At 42.8% G+C, this 26,207-nt stretch overlaps 1 protein-coding gene across 4 annotated transcripts; it reads right to left on the reverse strand.

The window, feature by feature from the left end:
- dot1l (DOT1-like histone H3K79 methyltransferase) lies at positions 1 to 25,069 on the reverse strand. 4 transcript variants are annotated; one of them, XM_039607320.1, is made up of 29 exons: positions 24,708 to 25,069; positions 18,233 to 18,276; positions 18,066 to 18,140; positions 17,732 to 17,795; positions 15,953 to 16,181; positions 15,620 to 15,714; positions 14,880 to 14,942; positions 14,697 to 14,752; positions 14,407 to 14,486; positions 13,633 to 13,701; positions 13,433 to 13,539; positions 12,757 to 12,798; positions 12,583 to 12,669; positions 12,255 to 12,474; positions 12,045 to 12,158; positions 10,699 to 10,790; positions 10,497 to 10,598; positions 9,965 to 10,102; positions 9,680 to 9,805; positions 9,011 to 9,450; positions 8,830 to 8,926; positions 8,575 to 8,724; positions 8,323 to 8,365; positions 7,284 to 7,897; positions 6,745 to 6,950; positions 6,454 to 6,527; positions 5,673 to 6,353; positions 4,309 to 5,104; positions 1 to 4,155 (listed from the first exon to the last, which is right to left on the reverse strand). In XM_039607320.1, exons 1-28 carry the CDS (start codon positions 24,786 to 24,788, stop codon positions 4,464 to 4,466), a joined length of 4,830 nt encoding a protein of 1,609 aa, XP_039463254.1. In that variant the 5' UTR covers positions 24,789 to 25,069; the 3' UTR covers positions 1 to 4,155; positions 4,309 to 4,463. The 4 variants fall into 4 exon arrangements, with proteins under 4 accessions (XP_039463254.1, XP_031582638.1, XP_031582639.1 ...); XM_031726778.2 differs by having other exon boundaries at positions 12,255 to 12,477; XM_031726779.2 differs by lacking the exon at positions 4,309 to 5,104 and having other exon boundaries at positions 12,255 to 12,477.
- Between the last annotated feature and the right edge of the window lie 1,138 nt (positions 25,070 to 26,207).

Below are 26,207 nucleotides of genomic sequence, written 5' to 3' on the forward strand. Positions count from 1 at the left end.
TCAATATTATAAGAAACATTTTATTAATTATCATAAATCGCAGGGGAGAAAAAAAAAAAACATTAATTCCATTTTTTCATTATAACATCTTAGGATAAAAGCACCAACATCAAACAGTAACAATGTTTCCATGAAAAACCGAGGGCGTTTTGGAAAGTAGGTTTGCCATTATTGCACCTCAAACCTGCCCTGGCTTCACCAATCAGAGAGCACTATACACATCCTGTAGGTCACGCGTGTCCTTGAATGTTACCCCCAATTCAAAGGAGGATTCAAACAAGACACCGAACCTCCTCCTTAGAGACGCAAATCTAGACAGAGGCATTTGTGAGATGAGGAAGATGCTGAAAGTCGTTGCCATTTCACAGCTTCTCGAGATCAGATCGCTCATAAAGCTCGGACTGATTGTCGGGGGTGGGGGTGTACGTGCCGGCAGGACTGTGTCTGAGGAGATCTGATGAGGGCAGCTGATACATTTTACCTTGAAATACACTGACTGAAGGGTGGCCCTGGTCCTGAGTTGGGTCGTAGAGGGACTTTGTCATGCCACCTGAAGGTAAATTAACGTAACATGCAGCAGATTAGGAAACTTGTTCTTTCAAGCAGTGTGGGGAGTTCCTGAGTTAAGACCTTTGGCAGGATTTCGAGTAAACAGCCTTGACTGCAAAGCTCTGAAAGATTATCTACGAATAATGTACCAGGATGCAGTATGATGCAGAACTGCACAGCTTTAAAGCCAAATCACACCCCAGAAATACTTTTAAAAACTATAAAACTGCCTAAAATCTGTATGTAATGAATGGAATACCTGCCACCTTCCTCAAAGTGCTCTGACAGGCACGTACACCCCCGCCTCCGCCCGCCGGTGTCCCTCCAGATTAAAGATTCAAAGGTTAGACTGGGCTGTGAGAAAAGCCACCAGGTGAGCTTGTGTGTAAGATTCTTAAACCATAAAACCCTGCAGCACAACAGGAGGAGAGTAGTATTCATCAATAGCTGCGATTTCCTTGTTTTAAGTGAAGGAGAGCACCGTGCTGTCTGACTAGTAGTATTAAAAACTGACAGAAATCTGAAGACACAATCAAAAGCATAACATGTAACTGCAATCGTATCAAACACCAAGAATAAGAAAATCAAAACGCCATCGACAATAATTACAAAATACCTCTCAGTGCTGGTAACAAATGGACTAGTCTAATTCTAAAATGACTTTTTCTCTTCACTTGCACACGAGTGCACGGGACAGGAGTTTTATTTTTCTATAAAGCTTTGATTATTACACTAATATTCCCTTAGATATGCGCTGGCAAGTGAAAAATTAAAAAAAACAAACAAAAACACGTACAAACTGAGCTTTAGTGTAATCCCACTATCAGACGAAAAAAGGAAGCCTGTCTGATCTCTCACACACACACACACACACACACACACACTAAGACAAGTGTTTCACATCAGCTCACGCGGCGAGGTACGGCCTCGTCAGTAAGACGTCTACAGGCGGTGTGTGTAAAGAGGCTGACGCGCAGTTCTGTATGCACCGGTGAAGATTTTGATTGTAAGGTCTGAACTGCCCTCGCTTGGAAACAGAAGCACCATTTTTCCTGCAGAATCTGGGTTGGTAAAAAAATTAAACACCAAAAACAAACAAAAAAAAACCAACAATAAATCAAAGAAGTGAAAATACCTGAAACAAGTGATAACAGTTCTAGTACTGGAATCTGGTGGCGTTTGAGCCGCCGCACCTTTGTGTAATAAACACACAGCCTCTGAGTTTGTGGCTGCGGGGGATGTGTGTGTGTGTGTGTGTGTGTGTGTGTTTTCAGGTGCTGATGTGCAGCCATGTTAAGGTCCTCTGGTGGCAATGCTTTGCTCTGCTCAGCTTCAAGCCTCCTGTTACAGGGTGAATTTAAGGGTCACAATGCCAGCACCAAAACACCCCTTTCACATATATATGTATATATATTTATATACTTATATATATTTATATAGACTGTATATAGTTACTTATTTTATATACCTTTCTGTTTATGATGGAGATGTACAATTAAAGAAAACTTATGTACAAAAACAGTGTGTCTTGTTCACCAACAGCGGGCCGATGTATGTTTAAAACATTAACAGGGGCCCCCGTGGCCGTCGCTCGGGCCCCGAGCCGGCTGCACGAGAGCACTTTCATCCAAAGGTGGCGTCTACAGTTGTACACGATGCATTCAAAGAACGAGACAATAGCATATTAAATATGAGAAAGGAAATGCCAAAAAACGGCTTTACAAATGTCCCTGTGTACAGCACCAAGTACTTGACTTGTTTTTGATGTTTTCATTACAGAATAAATAAGATCAGGCATAGTCCAAACTTAGCACCATTGTTTTCAGACTGTGAGTCAAGTACACACACACTAATGCATTCTACAATGTCAACACAATTCAGGATTTAAAAAAAAAAAAAAAGGCAAATGGAAAGACCGACAGCATAAATATAATCATCTAAATTATCCACAACTATACAGTCAGAGAATGAATCACATTCACAGTACAAACATTGTTTACAAAAACAAATTACACCGTTTTTTAAAAAGCAAACAAAGAGGTGTGAAACAAGTCCAGTAGTTTGTTGTGGTTATGGTCAACTATGTTTTCCCAGTGTGTGAGGATTTGCATGCATGACTGTGTGTGTGTGTGTGTGTGTGTGTGTATATGTGTGTTTAAACTAAACGCAGTAAAATTTCACATATCAGTCCACTTTCATTTAAACCTGCATTTCCTAACAGCACGGATAAATATGAATGCATGGATCTCTGCTGTTATGCTTAGCTTACAAAGAGGAATATTTCTGCTGCCGTTTGTGTGACTTCACAAACCGACGGGAAAGAAACGGTTAATAAATACACGCAAACTCACTGAACTCTGTTGTTCTTGGACACGTGGATTCAGCTGTTCGCTGAACCTTAACAGAGCAGCCACAGTGACGGGTGGCTGAAGAGCACCATTTCATTTTTTTAAAACAGATGTTAATGTACAAGACGCTGCATTGCATTATTGGCACCCACAGCCATGTTATTAATTTAACTTATCATCAAAATAAGGCCAAAATCAACATCCGCAGATGTTTTCCTCATTCCTCTCATCCTTTGAGAGATTTGTCTGATTATCGCTAACATTAAATATCTGACATTAGCAGAAAAACAGAAACAACTTAACTTTAAGGAAATATTTAATATTTTTTGAGACAGAAGGAGTCAGAGCAAGTCAAACAGACACAATCTAATTTATTATTTGGCTTTGAATTAAGCACCAACAACTCATTGCAGTTTGTCACAAATTTAAATATGAAAACACAGTAAATACAGTAAATCACGAACATGGCAGGGGTGCCAACTAACACAAGCAAGGGCTTGTACATCTTCTGCTACGTGAGCTTAATATCCAGTGCGAAGTTAGACCAAAAAAGTTCCTCATTTTGTTACGCAACCAAATATATTGCAACAAATACAGAATTTCACCAAGGGAGGAAATAACGCATGCACGCAAAAGCAAAGGTGCTTGACGTCTGAGCAGAGTTCAATGAACTGGCTGTGTGTGTGTGTCTGAGTGTGTGTGTGCGTGACTCGTGAAGTGAAACTTTGGGGGGGAAGTAGACCCTGGTTTATCCTGTCGTTAAATGATAATTCTTTTTTTTTTTTTTTCCTGATTTTGCTGAATCCCAGTTGCTATAATTGGCACCAGAACAAAGAAACTACATATGAACAGATTAGATAGCACCTTAAATTCAAACACAATATTTAAGTTCACTCAGAGCTGGACAACAGCCAGACTGTAAAACACTACTCCACACACAAACATGACCAGTACCTATGAATTCTGCTCAGGGTGACCATAGTGGTGGTTTGTGTGTGTGTGTGTGTGTGTGTGTGTGTGTGTGTGTGTGTGTGTGTGTGTGTGTGTGTGTGTGTGAGAGTGTGAGTGTGTGTGTGAGTGTGAGTGTGTGTGTGTGTGTGAGAGTGTGTGAGAGACAAAGATCCCAGTACAGAAGCCGGTCTTGGAGGCGATTGGGTAGTGCAGAGTTTGAAGCACCAGTGAATGAGGAGAGTGCCTTGGTCCACACCTGGACATTTGCATAGTTTATTTAAATGTTGAGGTAGTTTTCATCAATTACCTGAAACATTCAAAGACAGACGAGGACATCATGAGTGATTCTAAGGCTTCCAGAAATAACACAGCAAAAACACAGACAGCTGATTGAGGATCTAAACCCTAACAAGTTCAAAATCAAAGTCTTTACTTTTAATCTAACACCTACTTCTCTTACCTTGTTCAATCAGACAAACAGCTTGCAGAAGCACATGGAAAACAGGCATCCTGTCTCTCTCACTCCCTACCAGCCTCTCTCGCTCACCCTCTATCCACCCTCAGATTGTTCTCCGCCCTTCCCCTCTCCTCTCCCCTTCCCCTCAGCCCCAAACCCTATCTAGGTCGGGAGCTGGGGAGCTGGGAGGTGGTGTAGGTACCATGCATGCTCTGAGTCCTCCACATGCTCCCAGCACCACCAGAACTGCTGGTCGGTGGCGGAGGGGGCAGACGGGGGGAGTAGTGCACTGCAAATGGACGAGAGGAGGAGGCAGAGGAGGCTGAGAGAGAGGAAGAGGAGAGGGATGCAGCAGCAGAGACAGAAGCAGCAGAGGTAGAGGATGAGATGGAGAGGGATGATTGTGCTCTCTGGTGGTGGAGAGAGGAGAGGGACAGACGCGAGGAGAGGAGGGAGTCTGATCGAGAAGATGCTGGGGAGTCAGAGTGCGTGGATGTCGACGAGGAGGGGACGCTATGCAAGGGTGGAGGAGGGGGCAGGGAGAGCGTGGGAGGAGAGGGGCTATGCAGGACCGACTGCGTGCGGCTGTGCTGGGCCTGGGATAACGAGAGGGGCATAGGCGAGGACACGGGCGCCAGGCGCGTGGAGGCTGGCTGAGGAGTGGTGTGTTGCTGGGTTTGGGAGGAGGTAGAGGAAGAGGAGGAGGAGAGACTGAGCAGAGAGTTGAGGCCTCCTGAGGTGGGGAGCGTTGCCCCAAACTGATGGGAGGGCACTGAGGGAACCACGTGGTGAAATATACCTGCAAATCATACAGCAGAAATGGAGGGAGGAGGAGGAGGGCGAGAGAGTGGAGACAAGAGAGAGCAGTGGCAAAAAGAGCAGGGGTGGGGGACAGAGAGAGAAGCAAGGGCTGAGCCAGGTTGTGCAAAGCGCCAAGCAAGTCTGAGACAAGCACACAGAAAGCAAACAGAGTCAGTCCACTGGAAATGTAACGGAGCCAATTCAGCGCAGCCAGTGTAACGCTGCAGGAAGTGAAATGACTCTGATGCACTAACACACCCGGGGAAAACGCACACGCAACAACGTGACCTGCATGAAATCAAACGGTCACTCGCGCTTTGTTATTAATGATTTCAATGAAAGTTTTGTGAAAAATGTCACATTTTCCGAGGGTGTCTCCACCTGCATTACCTAAGCGGCCAGTCCACGTCAAAGCAGGGCAGCACAGCGAGTCAGTCGAGAACACTTACCTGGCTCTTTCTCTTGCGCGATTCGATATCAAGATGACCCCAAATACACAACTAAGCCCTCCCTCCAACTACTCGCTAATCCCTAGACAACACTGGCTCTTAATCAGTGGTGCTCACCTCCAGCTGCTCCCCCTGCCAACCCAGCACTGGAGAAGCTTCCTAGGGCAGAGTGTCCGTTGACAAGCCGAGGGGTCCCAGTCACCGTGGATCCGCCGGTCTGGGCCCCAAACAAAGATTGCAAGACTGAGGTCCCTCCAAGTGGGAACTGGGCCCCCAGGTACTGCCCCACAGATGACCCAGTGCTTGAGGAAACAGCTACAGGACTGCCTCCCACTTTCCCACTAAGAATCCCCCCTCCGCTGCTGGCGGCAGCAGAAATGAAGAGGTTCTGACTGGCCAGATTGCCGCTGTTCTTCAGCTCCCAGTCACGGGACGCTTTCTGCTTCTGGAGGGTCTGGCGCTGGTCTGAACTGCTTCCTCCTTGAGCACCACCAGCACTGCTGCTTCCACCCCTGGTACTTGCCTCCTGACTGAGGAAAGGGTTTGGATTGCTGTAGCTGGACTCTCCATCGCTCCCTTTCCTCACCTGCTGCTGTTTGTGGTCAGAATCTGAGTCTGTGCCCCGACCCGAACCCCCGATGCCAAACGGAGAGCCCCCCTGTCTCAGGTCAGAGTTGGGTTGTTTGGGATCAGAAATGGGTGAAAAGGTAGACTTCCATTTGCTGGTAGAGGACAAAGATGACGATGAGGAGGCTTCACTGCCGGTGCTGTTACCACTGCTGCTTCCCGATTTTCTGCCTAGTGGAGGAGAAAGGAAACAAACAAACACACAGCTCTCATCATCTAGCAGAAAGGCCGAGGATGATGATGATCATTTCCTAATGTATTCATTTTCTACCTCGTTCACCATCTCCGAGTCTACCAGGTCCATCTCTGCTCTCCAACGATATAGTGGCTATTTTTCTTTCAATTCTGCAAAAACAATAAACAAAAATCAAAATCAAAATAAGCAGCAACAATATTATAAATATATAACATTTGCAACAGAGCTGACTGAGTCATATTTATAATGGTACAACTTGTGATTAAATAAAAGCACAAACAGGAAATGCTGAATCACACAGTTATTCAGCAAGGACATTTAAGTGACTTCCGATCGATGAACAGGCCATCATAAGATTCATATTACCGAGAACTGGAGCTGTCAACAGGATATCCCGAGTCCTCATCGTCAGAGCTGGGTGCTGTGGAATATCGACCTGTGCCGTTCATCTCCAGGGGGCGCTCTCTCTTCAAGATGGGAGGTTGGTCTAGGTCAGGCCCAACGGGGCTGCGGCTTGATTGCTCTGGAGAGGAGATGGCAGAGATCTCCAGAGGTTGGTTGATGTTGTTCACCTGTTGGCGAAAATAATCACAGTTTACAGTGACGCTGGCGACATCTGTGAAAAACAAAACAGACGGATGATTACGCTGGAGCAGCAGAAGGTTGTCTTTACGATGGCTAAAAAGAGGATGTGGCTTTGTTATTATGTTATTATTACATTTGTTGTACAGTTTCAAGATCATGCCGCAAAGTGTGCCTGCATTGAACTTTTAAGATTAATGAATTAGCAGTGTGCAGGAACCTTTGAAACTGCTTATAATATTGAGTACATACTTAATATAGTACAATACTCATAATGTAACTTCACAGAATCTCATATATGCTCTTTCGTCTCTAGTGCTCACCATGGAGTTGATATTGAGTGGCGATCCTGAGGAGTGGTTGCTGGAGCTGAGCCCAGGGAATGATCTTCTCTTTGGGGATCCACTGGCCATAACAGGCCCCGGGTTGCCACGTTTCCGTCTCCCCCGCTTGCGTCCCTCTTGAGAGCCGAGGCTGTGAGAGGAGTGCGATGACGACGTATGTGTGGGTGTGTGAGCGTGCTGCGTGCTGGGCGATTGGTGGTGGTGGTTTCCATGGTTACTGTGGTATCCCTGCTTGGCCGGGTTGCCGGTGTGGTGGTGGAGGCGAGATCCTCCGGCCGCGCTGCCCCCGCTGCCTGACGAAGAGGAAGACGAGGATGAAGAAGAAGAGGAGGAGAAAAAGATCCTCCTTCGCAGTTCACTTTCCTGGGCTTCTGCGTCCGATTCACCTCCTTGGCCCTCCGGTCCATCTTCTGGAACAATCCTCGGGGGTCCGTCGGCATACTGGAGCACCCCCCCAGTGCTGAGAGGGGGGCTCTGGATCGGACCGCCTCGGCCCATTGTTAAAGTGTTGCTGTGTGGAGGAGGTGAAGAAGTGCCATTGTGGTCCTCAGGGTGCAGACCTCCATTCATCATGCTGGAGATGGATGAATATCCTAACAAAGACCAAACAGTTCATGAAGCTTCACAGGAAGATCAGACTAATATAAAACAGCCTCAATGCACATATTTAACCTTAAATAAGCAGCAGTAAGTTTTTGCCCAGAGGAATTTTTAGCAGCACCCCAAGGAATATACTCACCCATTTTTAAAGCTGTAATAAAATAAAACCAGCTTTTTTTCTTTGCAAGAAGTTTATTTTGGTAATTATGCTTTATTTGTGAAGTGGACAAAAATAATTGGAAAATGCATATTATTCCATGAGATCAGCAAACACAGAATCATTCCCTCTACTGTATGTGGTGACCATGCTTACGCAGTGCGTAGTCAGAGGCTTACTTACTTATTCCAGGCAAAACCCTGACTATAGTAGAAACACTAAAAGTCACAAGTGAAAAATATGTGAAGAGTCCATCCTTACCATTGGTCTGACCGATCTGTGACACAGGACTCGGAGTACTTCTCTGAAATCATGAATGCAGAGAATTAATCATTATGAAATCTGAAGATATATAGATTTATTTTGAACTTTAGACAATTACATTAATTAATTGACTAGATAAAAGCCTAACCTACACATCTTAATCTTTAAACATAATATTTTTATCGTGCAGCGGGGCTTCACGAGAGAGGTGCATCAGTGATGTACTATAGGAAAAGTCAGCAGACTCACCAGTCTCTCAGCACGACTGGGTAGCACCACACTGGCCAGTGGGATGCTAACTGGTAATTTACTTGGGTGAACAGTGCTCAGTGGGATACTAATAGGAAGGCTTGTAATGCTGTTGTCTCCTTGAACAGATGGACTCCTCTCTTTAACGCCCTGTGTCACAGCACAAATGGGAAAATTACAGCAGTGAAAGACTCAAGAAGGTGTGCCTGCAAATAAATCACAGTGAAAATGACACAGGAAAAGACGAAAATTCACCCTCTCTGAGCTTTTGAGGTTATTCTGAGCATCACATCCGTTGGGAGAGGGGCAGTTCTGTTTGGCTCCAAGTGGAGAGTTAACACCACCCAGATCCCTAAAAAGAAAAATGATGCTTTAGGATTCAATCTGCATACAGCAGAAATAAAAATGTTCATACATGTTTGTAGTAGGAACAAACCTATGTGCTGTCAGCCCTGGACCTCTTAAGTGAGCAGAGGCAGTAGGATCCTGGTTAAGGTGCCTACGCAAGGCAATCTTGGCGGGGGAGAAGCGTGTGTAGTCAGGAAGAGCATGAGAGAAGCTTTGCTGCCTCTGTCGAGCATCAGGGGTGGCAGCCACTAATTCATGGTCCGGGGATATGGGCAGGTACCGAGAAAGAAGCTCACCCTTGGAGTTAACCCGGTCAAAACAAGGTGAGCTGGTGCCGTTGATAGTAAGCTCTGAGCTAACACCGTTGAGAACTGGGGCTGAGGACAGGCCAAGCTTAGAGGAGTCCACGTCAGTGGAAGCGCGGGACTCCAGGTTTTTTCTATACGGGGAACTTTCGCCAGGGCTGTAGGATTTCAGCTGAAGTAGCTCCTGCTGCCTTTGACTTTTCTCCAGCTCCACAATGCTTATCTAAAAACAGACACCAGGGGGAACTATTACACAGGTAAACAGGCTATACCGATGTTAAAATATTGGAAAATGTTTGTCACAATAGCTCATGCACTCTTCCTGAAAACCAAAGAGCAGTGAGGTGGATTAAAGGGTGGCGAGATGGTAGAGGTAGAGGGGCGTGCATCAGAAAAGAGAGACCGAAACACCTGGATATAGATCCAACAATCTGAAGATGTCAGCTGTGTACCTGCAACTCCAAGCAGTGTCTCTGCTTCTCGGAGATCTGTTTGCGCAGGGCCTGCTTCTCTTTCAACAAACTCTCCAGACACAAAGAGCCCCAGTCCAGCTTCAACTCCTCACATCGAGACTTCAGCTGAAAAATAACAAGTTACTGTTACTCACTCTCTCTCTCCCATAATGCCGCCAGCCTGTTCGTCCAGCATTGTGCAAAAGTTAAACAGCAGGTACGATGACAGGTGAGAACAGCGGAAGACAATGCTGTAATTAAGGGCTGGGGGATCTGAAGCCTCACCAGCAGCAAGCTGTGGTCTCTCAGCAAAGCCATATCTCTCTCAAGCTGCTTGGTTTGCTCCTTCAGCTGAAGGTTATGGGCTGATATCTCCTTCTGGGCCTGAAGGAGGTCCTCCACAGTCAGGGCTTTTACTCCCAGCTGTTCAGCACACACAAAAAAACCCACATATTTTTATCAGCTGCTTTACTAGTGTGATGCCTAAAAGAACTGCATCTAAGTGAGTCTTTGCAGACCTCTACTGGCTGAAGAGCTTTCCCTGCTGCAGTAATATCAAAGTGCATTTTATATTCTAGTGTTCATATACAGTCACACCTGATGCAGGTGTGCATCCACCCTGTTTCTTTTGACCATGTTTATCCTCAGGTGGGACAGAGACGGCATGAGTTTTAAACCCGTCTACAATTCCCATCCGTTTGATAATCTGCAATTTTTGAATATACATGCTATAAAATGTTGACTGAAGCATTTTCTGTAGATTTCTGCTAACAAGTGTTACTGCATCAGGTGGGAGCAACATAGCATCACTTCTTACCTCATCCAGTTTAGTCTGAAAGAGACCTTTGATCTTCTCCTTGTGAGACTGACAGACCAAATGGAGCTGCTCCGCCTGCCCTGATAGGTCCCTGTGTTTTTGCTAGAGTGAGTGAAAAGGAGATATAATAATATAAATGTATATACAGAATTTAGCGAGGTGAAGATAACCTCACTATGCAGTCTGTTGAGACAATAATTACCTTCTCTTGGTCTAAAAGTTGTTGCAGGTTGGAGCGGTACTGAGGAGTCTTCATGTAGGCCATAAACTGGAGGTACTGAATTTTGATATTGTCTGTAAAAGAAGATCAAAGTTGGAGACAGAGAGAGACGGAGAGTTTGACAAATATGTTTGCTGTTGATTGGAGAACAGGAGTATCTCAGTATATTTCTTATTGTTTTGTTTGCCTCTTCACGTTTTGGCCTCATTCTATAACGTGTGCCTAGAAATATTCTGACCCTGTGCACAAAAAAAGTGCACATGCAGAAATGACTGCTGGAAATAATGGAACATGCACATCAGCTAATTTTCTTCTTGTCACAGTTTCAAATGTGGATGAGGCGCAACATGTTTATTCGTTTGTTTATTTTTGTAAACACGGCTCATATCAGTCTCTGGTGTTAGCTGGTCACGTAAAAGAACAACAAAGATGCAATAAATGCTGACGTGCACGTGAAGTTGAGGATGTGGAGAAAGACCACCAACGCTTTTATTTTGTATTTTTAGTGTTCTGTGGTGAAATGGCTGCCACTTATTTCTGATTACTGTTCTTTTGTCAGGGACCACAGACAAAAACAGAGAGAAACAGGCCAGGTACCAGACTTAGAGAAAAGCTAATTTTCATTTGCACATTTACAACACAAGTATAATAATATCAAAGACCATTCATGCAAATCCTAAAGACTCCAATTTTTCAAGGTATTAAATGAAAAAGGAGAACTGTGCAAAAGCAGAGCTTCTTTAGGAGCCCTCCACTCATCCTCAGTGGCGACCTTAAAGCTAAGTTCTTACAAAGTTCTTACAAAACCTTTCCCAGTTGGATGTTCAGTATCGTGAACTATTTTGACAAGATTACCATTTGAGTACAAAATCTGGTTCTCAAAAATAAATATTCTGTACTTCCAAAACACCTCTGTATGTAGGTGTGTGCGGAGGCGGAGTCACAGCTATGAGTGGATGGCTCACGATGTGAATGTATTCACTGAAAAAGAACCCATCCAAAACTTCAGCACAACGAGAATCATCCTAACCAGCAGGCAACACACTGTTCAGAGGAGCAGCACAAAAGTCAGATCAAGTTCTTTTTTATTAAGTCTTTAGTTCACAACCACAAACAGAAGTGGCGTTAAAAAGCGTTAGGCTTTGTTAAATTTCCTTATTGATCAATCATACCACACTTCCCAGAACATCTGTCCATACTAACATATAAAAACTGTTGCTTTCAATCAGTAACCTGCATTTCATATAACCATGTGTATATCTGGTATGGTGCATGTGGTTTTTTCAGCATCACAGTTAAAACATCAATCATTGTCTTCATTAACTTACCTAGCAGTTTTTCCAAACCAGGGGGAGTTGGGCTCAGCAGCAGTTGACTAGGGGTATAGTGCTGGACCTTGGGAGGTAGCTGGTAGAAGGGACTCTGAGGTGGTCGGTATGCATCTGTACGCACAGTAATATTATCATTAGTAACATCAGTGAAAGTCCTGTTTAGGAAATAATACCGACAGCATATTGTATGTGTGTTAGCGCTCTGACCCTGAGGGGGTGCTGCAGAAAGGGTCTTGGCATGCAGCAAATCCAATGCACTCTGATTCTTCTTATTTTTCTTCTCAGCAGCTGGGGTAGCTTTCTTGGGTCGACCACGTTTCTTATTGTTCAGCTTGCGACCTTTGGCCAGGAGTCGCGTTCTTCTCGGTTTAGCGGAGGGCTTGACCACAGTCACCAAGCTAGGACGCTCCTCTTCACCACAGGAGTCCTGCTTTATTACACAAAGAGATAACAGTCACATAGAGAACACAGAGACCTGTTTCACAACGCTCACCAGCTCGTCATGGTTTACAGAAATTAATTCTCATTCTTGTACCTTGTTTGGTTCCTTGGGTTTTGTGGGCGTGGTACTATTGCTTTTACTGTCCTTCTGCTGACGTCTTCTAGCTGCCTCTTGCTCCTCCTAACAGAAGATGAATCAATTTACTAGTCTGATCCAAATAACGTAGTAAATACAGGGACTGTCAACACACTGAAGAAGAAGACTCACCCTGAGTTTAGGATTTTTGAGACTAGCAAAGTAGTTTTCAAGCTGGAAGATGAGAAAAGGAAAATGTGGGTATTAGATTAAGAGTCCTTATCTGCACGTTTGTAACAACACTTAAAGAATCAGGTGTATGCTCGTTTCACAGTTCTGACTGAAACAAGCAAACGCACTACATGATTAAATTTCATACAATCGGTACATAAAATGCGTTTTGTGTCATTGCCAAGTAAAGCTTCATAAAGAGTGAGACGGAGAGGGCAAACGGCATCAGGTGGTGACAAGAAACACATCTGCATAATGAGACTGTCACAAGCATTTTCCAGGCAGCCTGCCAGTTTTCTCACTGGGATTTCAACAGGTAACCAGGGATTACTTTCACCGGTTACTGGAATGACACATATGTCACGGTAATCTAATAAGCACATGTCTGCCTGTGAAACCTCAGATTGCTTACTCTCAGGATACACTACTCATTAAGATGATACCAGCTGTTATTATGGCAGTTTATCTCTTGAGTTTAGGTTACGATTCGTCTCTAATGGATAATTTATTTGTGTTGCTTTAGTAGTCAATTATTTTTTTATTGGGCTGTCGAGATCCCCTCTGTTAGGATTTCACGTGTGGGCGCCTGGGATCGCTTCCTCTCATTACAGAGACAAAGAAAAGCATGGGTGCTTACTATGGTGCGGTCTATGGTATGCAGGTAGTAGGAAACTGGCTTTCCAGTCCAGGAAACAGAGCCTCTGAGTGGAGAAAGCTCCACCACACGCATAATTGTGCCAATATCTGCAGGACAGAAGGGACGAATATCACACGTAAGTCTAATTGAGCCTTAAATATTATTTATTGATTTTTTTTTTAAATAAATTGGGAGCTTACCACTCAAGTTTCGACTGTTGATTCTGAAGTTTAAAGGTGCAAAGGGTTTGGAGGATACAATTTTCCCTCCTGGGGAAATAGAAAAACAAATTCACATAAATTCTTTACATGTCTTGTACACACCACAGCTTTTTCATGGTAATTTACCCAATCACTTTAACTATCTATGGATGGATCTCATGAGCCATTTTTAGCTTAATTAACAATGAGAACAGTTGAAGAATTAATCACTACCAACACTACAAAAACATGATGCTTTATATAAACAAAATACTACAAGCACCTGCTTTCAAACTGTTTTTCTATCTTTGATTATTTTCTCCAGTTTTCAATAAAGCATCTCGATTTAGTTTTGCTGGGAAATTTGAAAATACCAATTAACAGAGAGCAGACTGTGGAGATTAAAGAAAAAGTGGAGACATCTCCCCAAATGATTTTTAAAATAATGCTCTGATCCAAACAAGACATACAAAAAGTGGTTGGTCTGAACATAATCCAGAAATTGTGTGTCTTTGACTTTGAAGCTGAAACATTGATGAATTTGTGTTCTATAGAGTCATCAATGTGCCTAACAGACTGTCAGTGCAACATAATTTATGCTCAATTTTTCTGATAATTCTGATCAGAATTACAGTAATGATGTATATATTTTCCAATTTAAGAGCCTTGTGTATGTCTGTGTGTTTTTTAACTGAAAGATAAAATAACGCAGATGTTTTCAAGTACAAACAAGTAATGAGTTAGTAGTGTAGTCATTAGCTGAAAAGTACTAACCTTCCTTCATGTTAGCAAAGCGCTCCTTCAGCTGGTGATCTACCTCTGGACCAAAGGCAAAGTTATTCACAAAAATAATACTGGAAAACAGACAAGAGGAAATACTTCACAGTTCAATTCACAGTAAAAATGGTTTCCTCAGGATGTATTGAATGACAAAAACAGTTAAGGAGGCGATTTTCTGATTAGATTTTGATTAGATTCAGAATCTAAATGGCCTTATTTGCAGAAACACATAAATGGAGATTTTGTCTTTCAGGCTGTCACTGTGATCAGGCTTTGTACACCACCTTGTGTTGGCGATTCTTTCTTTCCACTCTTCAGACAGAAAATCACCTCTTTCCAGCTGAAACAAATAGTACGGTTATGGAAAAAGTCCTGAACACCTGTGAATCTACAGAGCACCTGAATTTGTTTCTTCTGAACGTGTGCGCGATGAAAGTGCAACTTGTGTCACACAAGAACCTACTTACTGTGTACTCCCCGTGTTTCTTCCCATACCATTTCATCCATTTTTTAAACTCTTTATCCATGGTCTGAAACGAAGAACAGAAACAATAAGTCAAAATGATGATAATGCGAGAGCTGCGGAGGCATCTCTAGAAAGAGAGGAAGTAAACAAATAGCCCCCAGTTAAAGTTTGGATACTGGGTTCGAAGAAACGCCCTTTCAGTTACCAGAATGACTCGAGCATGAGTTTTACACTTACAATTAAAACTAAGATTTTGAGTTGAATTTCCGCCCAGTCAGGAGACATTAATTCAAAGCAGGGATGTCTATCTGAGGCTTAGGCACTACTCACCAGTCTGTTACCTGCTCTATACTCAAACCGGCACTGATTGCAGTCAGACACTACAGTCACATTATGATAGAGCTGCTGGAAGTTTGAAGACCGTTTAAGGTTCAATCCAGCTGCGTCAGACATTTACAATCTTAATTGAACTCAGTTTAGTGCTTTACTGCAAGTGTGGAACAGGTTTATGCAACTTGTTTGGTGCAGCACTACAGGGCAAACAAATGCTAACAAAGAAACCAGTTTGAAGGCTGATCAGAAGAGGAAATAAACAGCAGGTGCTCTTTCTGCTAGACTACACTCTAGTTTAGAGCTGTCTATAGTAATCGGTGGCTTTTCACTAAAACAAATCTAAACGCAGTGATTTTCAATCCCGTGCTGCTGGGTCTGTATATCTGTTATGTGAGATAATAGAGTTACCTCTGCATAGGTAGCTGGAATGTCGGCTTTCTCTACACCGTAGTAGTGTTTACAGTTGGTTGCTGCTGCAACCTGCAGCACCACCTGCCCCACTCCTGCAAATATGAAACAATTTCTTCAAAAATACATAAACACACCAAAGCTGCCAGACTTGCCATTTATGCTGGAGTTCTGAATCTTCCAATTTCAGACATTTTCATAGTTCTTAATTAGCATTATTATCCAAGTAACCCCAAACACACTTTACTGGAGTACTTTTAAGAAACAAAGACAAACTGTAGGTGCTTCTACTAAGCGGTTAGTATAGAATGAAATGTATAACAGCAAACTAACCACTGCCAAGGTCAACAAAGGTATCTTCTTCCATCATTTCCATTTCATCGATAATCTGGGCCACCAGGTCGAAAGAGGTCTCTCCGTACACCTCGGGGGAGAAGGGTTCATAGTTGTTGAGCTTCTCTGGGTCGGTCACTGAGTGGTTGTACACCTGCTGTAAGATATGTCTCAGCAGCCCGTTGGAAGGACGCTTGTTTAGCTTCATGGGCTGGGTGGTCCCTTTCCACTGTAAAACAGGATTTGCATCAATTACATAGCGCCCCCAGAGAGTGCACTCCATCCCGCTTTATACCTTTCAGGAGTTTTCAGACTCATTTTAAAAAGGTATCATATTCAATTATTTTTCACAATAAACCTGCACAAACGATAATAAAGTAAATACAGGCTTTTTGAGTGGTTTGTACAACTGTTAAAAATAACAGGCTAAAATATCCAGTTTCCATAAATATGTGTAGCATTCACTTAATACTTTGGCAAAAAAATAAGAGCCTCAATTCTTTTGGGAAAGATCCCACAAGGTTGGCAAACCTGTCTTTTAGATGTTTCTCCATTTTTATGGTACAGTTATTTGAGCTTAATCCCGGTGGATGGCAAGTATCAGTGAACATTTTATGTTTCCTATTTGTTTTATGGAGTTCGGGTCCATAATTACTGAAACGCAAAGGATGCACATCCACCATTTTTTAATTGAATAATAAATTTGATAAATTGCTTCTCTGCACTTTGACACTGACATAAAAAAATACATTATTGAAAAATATGTTCAGCTGCCTTTCTAAGGGGTTACTAGTCCCATGGATGGGATCCAGCTTGGCTGACTTTGACCACAAGTGCTGAGAATAAACCTTGTTTTACTCAATGAGAAGCTCCTCCTCACAGGTGGTTTCAACTGCCGAAAAACAGCTACCATAGCCAATGTCAGTCCAAGACAGTGGCATTGGAGTACGACGAGGGAAGAGACTAGTTGGAGAGGCAGCAAAATGATTTCAAGGGCTGCCAGAAAGGCACCCTGGTCTGCATGTTGGCAGGCAAAGATAAGACAGGAAAGGCCCGGGCTAGTTAATTAGCAGAGACTACACTAAAAAATTTTTTTAAAAATGAACTTTTTCCAAATTATAAACTGTGCTAGATCTGTGCCTTGAAACAATCCTGATTCACAGATAGACATACAGTTCTCTCAACATCAAGGCACAGTTTTTACTCTAATATTCATCAGCAGCTGTAAGACCTTACACAGACACATATCATATTTATGTCCAGCTGATTTGATTAGCCTTGTGTTAGCCTTAAGATGGGCTTGTGAGGGTATATACTCTGACTTCTACCTTTCAACAGCTGGAATAGGCTCCAGCTCTCGAGGAATAAGCGGTTAAGGAAATGTACTGTTGTATGGACTGATGATTTAATTGGTGCCGGGTAGACTCCAGACAATCTTTAGAAGTTCCTAAGTGATCTCTGACAAAAGTAGCATGCACCAGAAATCAACAGCAAAAGGTCTGAATACCTGTGTAAGTGGAATATTTCTTTAATAACTGGAGTGGAACGTAGATAAGACAGCACACTAAAGAGTTCTTACCAAAATCCAATAATTGAAGGAAAAAGATAGACCACCTTAGAGAACACTGGCTCTGATATCCTACTACAAATACTCAAAACCAGAATAAACAGTTAGGGAAAATGATTCACAAAGGGCACAGATTCAAAAGAACCAGGTTTGTGACTAATGCGTTGCCTTCACCTACAAAACAGCAAGGAACTTTTCACATATAGACTCACCAGCTGGTGAATGCTGTCAATGGCCCTGTTGTATTTGTCACAAAGCCTCTGCATGCTCTCAAAGCTGGGAGAGAGAGACAACACATTAAATATTATCTCTATAACAATAATTAATTTAAGTAATAACAGCACATTTCTGAGTGAAATAATAGAGCTCACATGGGTTAAATCTAACTACCATTACCTCATTTGTTATCGTGGCTGGGTGAAATTAATCAAGCCTTTAAATCTGACTCATAAACTCTGACTTATTATCAGTGCGGGGTGAAATCCATCTAACCTTCTGTCTGACTCACAGACTTTGATTTTACAGATACTGATGACATTATTTTACCTCTTGGTGTCATAGTCAATGAGTACGTAATTTTCCATTGCCAGTTTGAGGTCTGGGATTTCCTCACACACCCACCTATTAAATAAACAAACATAAAATCACTACTAAATCAGGTCTTTGACAGTCATGTGCATGTAGGAGTATCGCAGGACGGAAATGTCGCTTACCGAATGGTCTCGATGATTTCATGAGCAGCATCATGGTGTTTATCCTTAAGAGGGAGGGAGGGAGGGAGGAAGAAAATATTACAAAAACCACACCGAGAATAAAACATTTCACTCAGCAGCACCACAAATTACAGCTTTTAGATGTCCTTAAACTCCAAACACGACCACTCAAAACCAGTCTAAACAAAACCTCAACATTGCTGATGCCATGATAGTTTTAAAAGACTGATGTTTAAGAGGGGTGTATCTAATAAACTGGCAGCTGAAAATAAAATACCCTAAACTGTCTTCACATCTGACCTTAAAATACCACAGCTCAGTAAATCATAGGTCAAAACACTAAGACGATCTCATCAACTGGCAATTATGAGAGGGAATAACTCCCTTTTAGCAGAAAAACATTGTCAGAATCAGGCTCAGGTAGGGACAAACACCTACAGCGACCAGAGGGAGTGTGAGGGGAAAGAGGAGACAAATATTTAAATGGTAAATGGACTGATTCTTATATGGGGCCTTTCTACTGTCCGGGAATACTCAAATACTAAAATACTACTCAAATAATACTCTATACATACACCCATTCACACAAGTACTGTCATCTATGCTGTTAAGTGCTTACTACCAGTCACTCATTCATACCCCGACGCATGCATCAGAGAGGAACTTGGGGTTAATATTTTGCCCAAGGATATTTAGGGGGAGCCAGGGATCAAACCACCAACCTTCCGATCAGTAGAAGACTTGATCTACCTTCCTGAGCTACAGCCATTTACCACACTGAGTATTGTCGTAGTGATCATAAAAAGAAGGAGGAAGTTCCGCAGATGGTGCAAGGTCACCTGATTTAAGCTACATTAAACATTTTATGATGTAGCTTAAATCAGGCCTAATTTCAGAAGCACAGAGTCTCTGTCTCCTGAACCCAAAATGTCAGCTGGTTCCACAGTAGAAGGACGTGATAGGATGAAAAGTGGTGCTACATGTAGGCAAATTGCTGACTGGCTGAAAAGCAGGCCTGAACAGGAAAAAAAAAGGGAATGGACTGGTACTCATATAGTGCTTTTGTACTGTGCACTTTTTACTACAAAGCTCATTCACCCATTCCCACACACATTCATACAACATCTAATCACACTGATCGAAGCACTGGGTAAACACACGACGTCAGTATCTTGCACAAGGATGTTTCAACATGCAGCCAGAGATTGAACCATGAACCATCTCGCTGACAGATGACCCGTCCTACCTCCTGAGCCACTACCACCACCACTCAGTTTTCTATTGTTTGGGAGATTCTGAATGTGCATTAGGAGGATTATGTGAATGCCATCGCAGAGAAACAGGAGGATTGCTTCATCACAGTAGCTAACCGCAGGGAAAAACTCCTGGTATGTTTATGGGGAAATAATCAGTTTAACAGAGTGCCTGCTGAGCCAGTATTGTACCGAGCATGCATTTTGTGTTAGCATAAACAACATGTGTGTAAATATATGTTAAGTCTGGCAATGTGCGTATGCAATGCTGATTAGCCATGTGCACATGCTGCTTATGTTAATTAGCCACGAGGAACTATTCCGGTTATTAATGCATGTTAGTCTGGAGAACGGTGTAATGTTTAATGTTCAGAGTTTCCTTTAACCAAATCATGATCCCTTGTGCAACCCTGCAGTAAATGCATTTATAGTCCCTAAACATATTTTATGCCTCATGAGTCTTTTGCTGCATTTTGCTGCATTAGCTCTGCAACGGATTGTGTAACGGACCCTTGAAAGGTCGGATTACCTGCTGAGCGACAGTGCCTGTTAAAACAGCATTTGCAAATCCAGCAGGAATTTTAATGAAACCATTTTCCATTAAAAAAAGACATCGAGTGGAGGGAAAGTAAATATGACATGCACACTTATATGTGTGAAGGTAAGATATAAAACTGCTGGATGGGAGTTTTGATCATTATAAATATAATTAAAGAGAAATAACAACAAAGAAGAAGAGAAAGAGATACTTTTGATTGCTCTCTTGCTCACTTTCCTGAGGGGGTCGCCACAGCAGATGGATCTGCATGTTTGATTTGTTGAGATTTTACGCCAGATGCCCTTCCTGATGGAACCCCTGCGTTTGAGATCATCATTAAGAGTACAGCAGCTTGTGACCCCTTAAGGCTGGGTTTGTGTCTCCTCCCAGAACTGAACCAGGGATATTTCACATGTAAGACAAATATCCTAAACATTACACCACAGAGCCACAAAAAGACCTTATAAAGAAATTATTTGAATCTTAATACCCAGTTAACGTCTGTTTAAAATAAATTAGTATATGTATCTGTCTTAATGTACTGTTCTAAAATGAGTTTTTATGAATTTCAATAACATCTGTTTGAGAAAAGTTTTCTGTGTTAATGCAGATTATATGTGTCTATCTGAATGTATATAGGAACTTCAAAAAGAATAGCTGATGCTAATGGGAACCCTAATGAAACCAGAGAGGCTGAAGCTATGCTCACGCTACACCCGTGTCTCTGAAAATCACCCTAAGTTAGTCAGAAGCAAACATGAATAAGATAAAATCTATTGTATTTCACACATGCAGGGAAATTATAATCAGTAATTTTAGCAGGAGTGCCTGAGCAGCTCTCTGCGAGTAACAGGACTCAAGTTGCATCCAGCACACAGGCTGCCTAAGCCTGTTGCCTGAGCTGACCCACTGACCCACTTTCCGTCTCCTGCTTTGCCAAAGAGAGCCTCTGCTGGAGAGAAAGAAAAGAAAGAAAGTAGAAAGGAAAAAAAAAGAAATCTGAAGGTGAAAGAGGACAAAGGCAGGGAAAGTGAAAGCGAGAAGCGAAAAAAGAACTGCGAAAGGAAAGGGGGGCCTGAGAGAGGAGGAGCGCCTGCTATTTGTCAGCTGTTTGAGGCCTGGCACAGCAGCATGAGCTAACGGCTCTCAGCTCTCAGCCCACAGCCCGGAGCTTCCAGCTTCCCGCTCAATACTACCCGCCAATACTACACAAACTTCCGCCAAAACTAAAACATGCATGCGCACACTCTGAAAGAACCATGGCTAGACAGGAGATCTGTTAGCGGAACACGGCAGTTAACTACATTGTGGAGCTGACTGTTAATGATAATGAGCTACAAATCTTCCTAAAACACACATGAGCAAAGCGCTGTGTAGCTCTTAATATGGAAGCTATACAGGGTATGAAGTGAGCGAATCAGATGCAGCGGGGGGAGGTCACCTGCTCACACAAAGACGGCACACAGCAACACCAGTACAGAGCTGCTGCTAAAAATAAACGCCGTCTGAAAGCTAGAGTCAGACAAAAAGAACAGAGGACCCTCCTCTCCTCCCCACTGTGGGTTCAACCGACGCACGTACTACTCCTCCTCTCCACGCTACCTCTCCTTACAGACGCACCGTGGGTGTAGGGGTTTTACCCCAAACACTGCTCAACTATCTACACCTCAGCACCCAATGAGAACAAATGACCAAAGTCAGGCTTTGTATTGAAATTTGAATACATTTTATTTATCAAATGGCAAAAAAAAAGTAGTAAGATGAAAGAGCCTTTTTGTCTTAGCTATATCGAGACTAATTGTGCTTATTTATACCTCCATTTATGCACATAAGAATTATGCTCAGTCACCACTGATTTTGTAACAAAGAAGATCAAACAGACATATGAGTCAGATGTCAGTATCAGCATATACTGCCTAAGAGCAAAAGAGATTATAGCTACAAATTTCTATGACCAATCTTTATCTGTTGTGTCACATCAATTTTGTGCTGGCTAAATACTCAGATGGTGTGGCAAAGAGCTGAAAAGCTTTAAAACAGCTTGGTCATTTTTTAAATGACATTTGTTTTGTTTTCCCAGCACAAAAGGGCCAATGAATAAAAGCTACTTTAATCTGCTCCCTTATTCACAAGGGGTTGCCACAGCAGGTAGCTCCACATGTTTGATTTAGCAGTTGTTGTTTTTTTTTTTTACGCCGGACACCCTTCCTGGCACAATTTTAAAGGCATCTGTGTCCTCCGAGAATCAAACTGGCGATCTTTCACTTATTAGGCAAATGTCTAAACCACTACAAAAAGGGCGATGAATTAGAAATAAAATAAAAACCGGTGCCAGTACTGCTCACGAGTATAGACCGCATAACAGTTGGACATAGCCACCTCGATGTCATCCACTGGTTTGTGAAGTCCTGTTATGAAGCCTCCAGCTGAGCTTTTTCACCATCGCCATCTTGGTGTTTTGAAGCCAGATGTTACAAGCAAGAGGTGGATATGACTGATCCTTGATATGCTCATAGCTTATCATGGCCCTTTCTGACTCTAAATCAATTTTTAGAAATTAGGCTCAAAATTAATCAGTTGAAACTAGACACTGAGGCCATCAGTTTTATCAGGACAGCGTGTACCGAGCTCTCAGACCAAGGGAGAAGGAACCCATTTCTTCCAATCTTTTCTGGTATTTTTGCAACCAGAGTTAGCCCCCTGGTGTTACAAAGAACACAGGTTTAAGGCACTCTAGCATCACATTTTAGACAAGGCAGGCATGTCCATCTTTGATAACATCTGTGGATATCAGCCAAACTCTTAATAATAACATCAGTGGTGATACAGAATTAAACAATCCACGCATTCCTACTGATCATACACCAAAAGTACTTAAAACACCAGCATGTCTCCTAAAAGTGTTGTGTGGGGCTGCTTAGTACCAATACCTAGAACCAGATGGATAAAGAGCTGCACCACACCAGAGGTGCTCTTCATATGGAAGCATTTACAGATGCGCAGATGTGGGGATTTAGTGAGCAAACAGCAGATGAAAGACTAAACAAAAGAGATCACAGAACATCATCTTTGCATTTTTTCTATGGGCTTGGTTCACTAAAAGCACAACTTACACATCAAAAGCCTGTAACAGCAGCCATGTTGTGTCTATCATACACAGATAGCAATGTGCTCGTGCTCTGTGGGTGTGATAAGCAATCCTAATGTGGTGCAATGTAGGAGTGAAGAGTAAATGGAGTGGGATCTGCAGTTACCACCAAGAAGTTCAACAAAGGGAAAACACAATGAGTTTTAAACGTGACTGGGAACACACACTGGTATGTGAATTCTAATAATACAGCATTGCTGAACAGGGGCAGGCTCATATCTTCCTCCCTGCAGACTTGACCATATGGACAAGAGAGGAAGGGAGAGGAGAGGGGAAGTGTTTCCCCCTTTGAAAACAGGAGGAGAGCACCGCATGAATGGGCTCCATATCGCACAACTCCACATGCATCAGCTGTTTCTAATTCAACACATGACAGTATAAATAGCTCACGCAGCCCAATGATGTATTAAATTCCTGACATGTTTGTCCTCCTGTTTATCTTTGCAGACCATAACATAAGGAAATGGGAGGAAGGGAGGGAGGAACTGTGAGTGTTATCAGAGTCTGGCATAGTGCAAAAAGGGAGGGTCAGCTCTGTCAGGCAAAGCAGGGAGGGAGTGCCTGATTCCATCGACAAGCAACTCTGACTCAACAGAGACTGAAACGGGTGATGGGACAAACACACTATGATGGAAGTGAAATAACCAGACTGACAGACACAGTGCAGCGTGGGGGTGGGGGAAAGCGCCACAAAGAGACCCCACACACGCATTCTCAGAAACTCGGCTATCTTCTCACCGCAATTACTATAAATGAGAAAGATAGTTCAAACTAACTACACACCACTGAAAAGGACCACAGAAGTTACAACCGCTTCCCCTTCCGCTTATACTGAATGAGTCAACTGCAGGCACTGACGTGCTGACAGCTACATGGAAATAAAATTAAGAGAAGAGAGAGACGTGTTTCTACCAGGCATGATTGCTATCACTGCACAGAGCAGGCTGACTGATAGGGGGTGGGGGTGTCCACCTCATGTACAGAGTTAACCCGAGCAAACACAAGTCAGCTGCTCTCGCTCCTAAAACTATGCTGAGATAACACACATACACATACAGAAGGCACTCTAGGAATGCCAACACTGCTATTCAGATGTATACAGACAGGAGTTCAAACATCTACTGTATAACCATCGGAGATATGGTGTTGTCTATGTGAGCAGTGAAAAAATGTTCGGCCATAAAATAAGTTGGGGACAGACTAACAAAAGGGTGGTCCAATATCAAAACAACCGATCAGTGGCTGTCACTGTTAGTTTTACTAGCTACGGTCAAATGTGCCGTATGATCTAAGCGACCACAATATGACAAGGAAAGAACGAATGGAAATAATCCAGGTGTGCCATCAGCCATGGCAGAAGGCTGATACAGCACGTCTGTCACCATCCCAACCAGTATGACCCGATTCTCCGGACGAGCGTGCCACGGCTCCTTCTGCTAGCCAGAGTTAGCGCACAGCTAACGCGGCTAACAAAGACTAAAACAAAAGGCAAAGCTTAAAAGCTACAAGAATTAAGTTTTAAAGTTTAACACTTACGTATACTGGTAACGGCCACGGATAGCCAGCGGGTTCTGCTCCAACCGGCGATTTGAGCTTGAGCTCCAGCTTTTCTCCCATCCTACACTTCACGGCGGCTTGGCTGTGGTGGATAGCTAGCTAGTAACTGCTCTCTGTTAGCCAGCTGGTCGGTTAGCGAGCGACTTACAACGAGAACATTTTGTAAGAAAAAACGTTCAAACGCGTAAAATTAAAAAAGACGTCGACGCTGGTTACGTGGCAGATACACTCACGATGCGTTCAAGTGTATAACTGGATATGACTCGCTGTTCTATTTTAAATAAAATGCCTTTTTTATGTCCACTGGTAATAACACCGATTCCGTATCGCCGCCATCTTGCCCGGCATGAATACATATGGCAAGGGGCCACTGGCAGCGGAGGGGACGCAGACGTCACTGAGCCAGCTCACGAGCAAACCACCCCTTCCCAAGCTGCGTGAGAACACCGATAACATCACGACTTTTTTCCATATTAACGCAGGAATATTTACGCAGAGCTGACAGATACATGATAAACGATAACAGTTCGTTTTAATCTAAGCGCTAAAAACACATTCGACTCTGATTCTCAACATAATACACTTTTATTTAGCCATAAGTTATAAATATAAATTATAGCTTTAAGTAAATTAAATATAACGCAAATAACAATGTAACGAGTACTAATAAACACATTCTGTTTTACACAACATAATTAAGGACACGTTTTTATGAACTAGGTGTTCTTATAGAAAGTTTTATTATATATAAAGTATAAAACATTGAAAATTAGACCTAAATATTATTTTACCAGCCTTTAATTCAATTCAGTTTTATTTATACAGCGCCAAATCACAACAACGGTCGCCTCAAGGCGCTTTATATTGTAAGGTAGACCCTACAATAACATAGACAGAGAAAAACCCAACAGTCACGTGACCCCGCATGAGCAAGCACTCTGGCGACAGTGGGAAGGAAAAACTCCCTTTTAACCGTAAGAAACCTCCGACAGAACCAGGCTCAGCGACTTGTTTTACTTCATAAAAACAAGTCTTAATTTAAACAATATTTTCCATCTCCTGAGCTGTAATTAGAAGAGTTTAATCAAATTCTGCAAAAATATTCAGTTTTTTGTTTAATATTACTGAAAGTGTTCCTCATGAGAGGAGCCGCACCAAGGCTCACTTTCACCCTCATACCCCCAGCTTAGGGTCACAACAAGGGCATGCTACCACATGCATGTTTACATGCTGTTATTTACAATACTGTGCAAAAGTCTTGAGCCACCCATCATTTCTTTATATTTTGTTTTTTGTAATTTTTTAGAGTGGTCTTGAACAATGACTCATCAGGCTTTCTGGGCGTCTTTCAGAGTTTTATTGGCTGGTTTTTCACAGATCGTCCTGATCATTTTTAGAGGTTTATTTGGCTTCCCGGACCTCTTGAAGCAGTGAGGGTTCATCCTGACAGAGAACATAAGTAAAGGAAGAAACCTGGAA

Source organism: Oreochromis aureus, linkage group 23, assembly GCF_013358895.1.
Source record: "Oreochromis aureus strain Israel breed Guangdong linkage group 23, ZZ_aureus, whole genome shotgun sequence".
Lineage (NCBI taxonomy): Eukaryota > Metazoa > Chordata > Actinopteri > Cichliformes > Cichlidae > Oreochromis > Oreochromis aureus.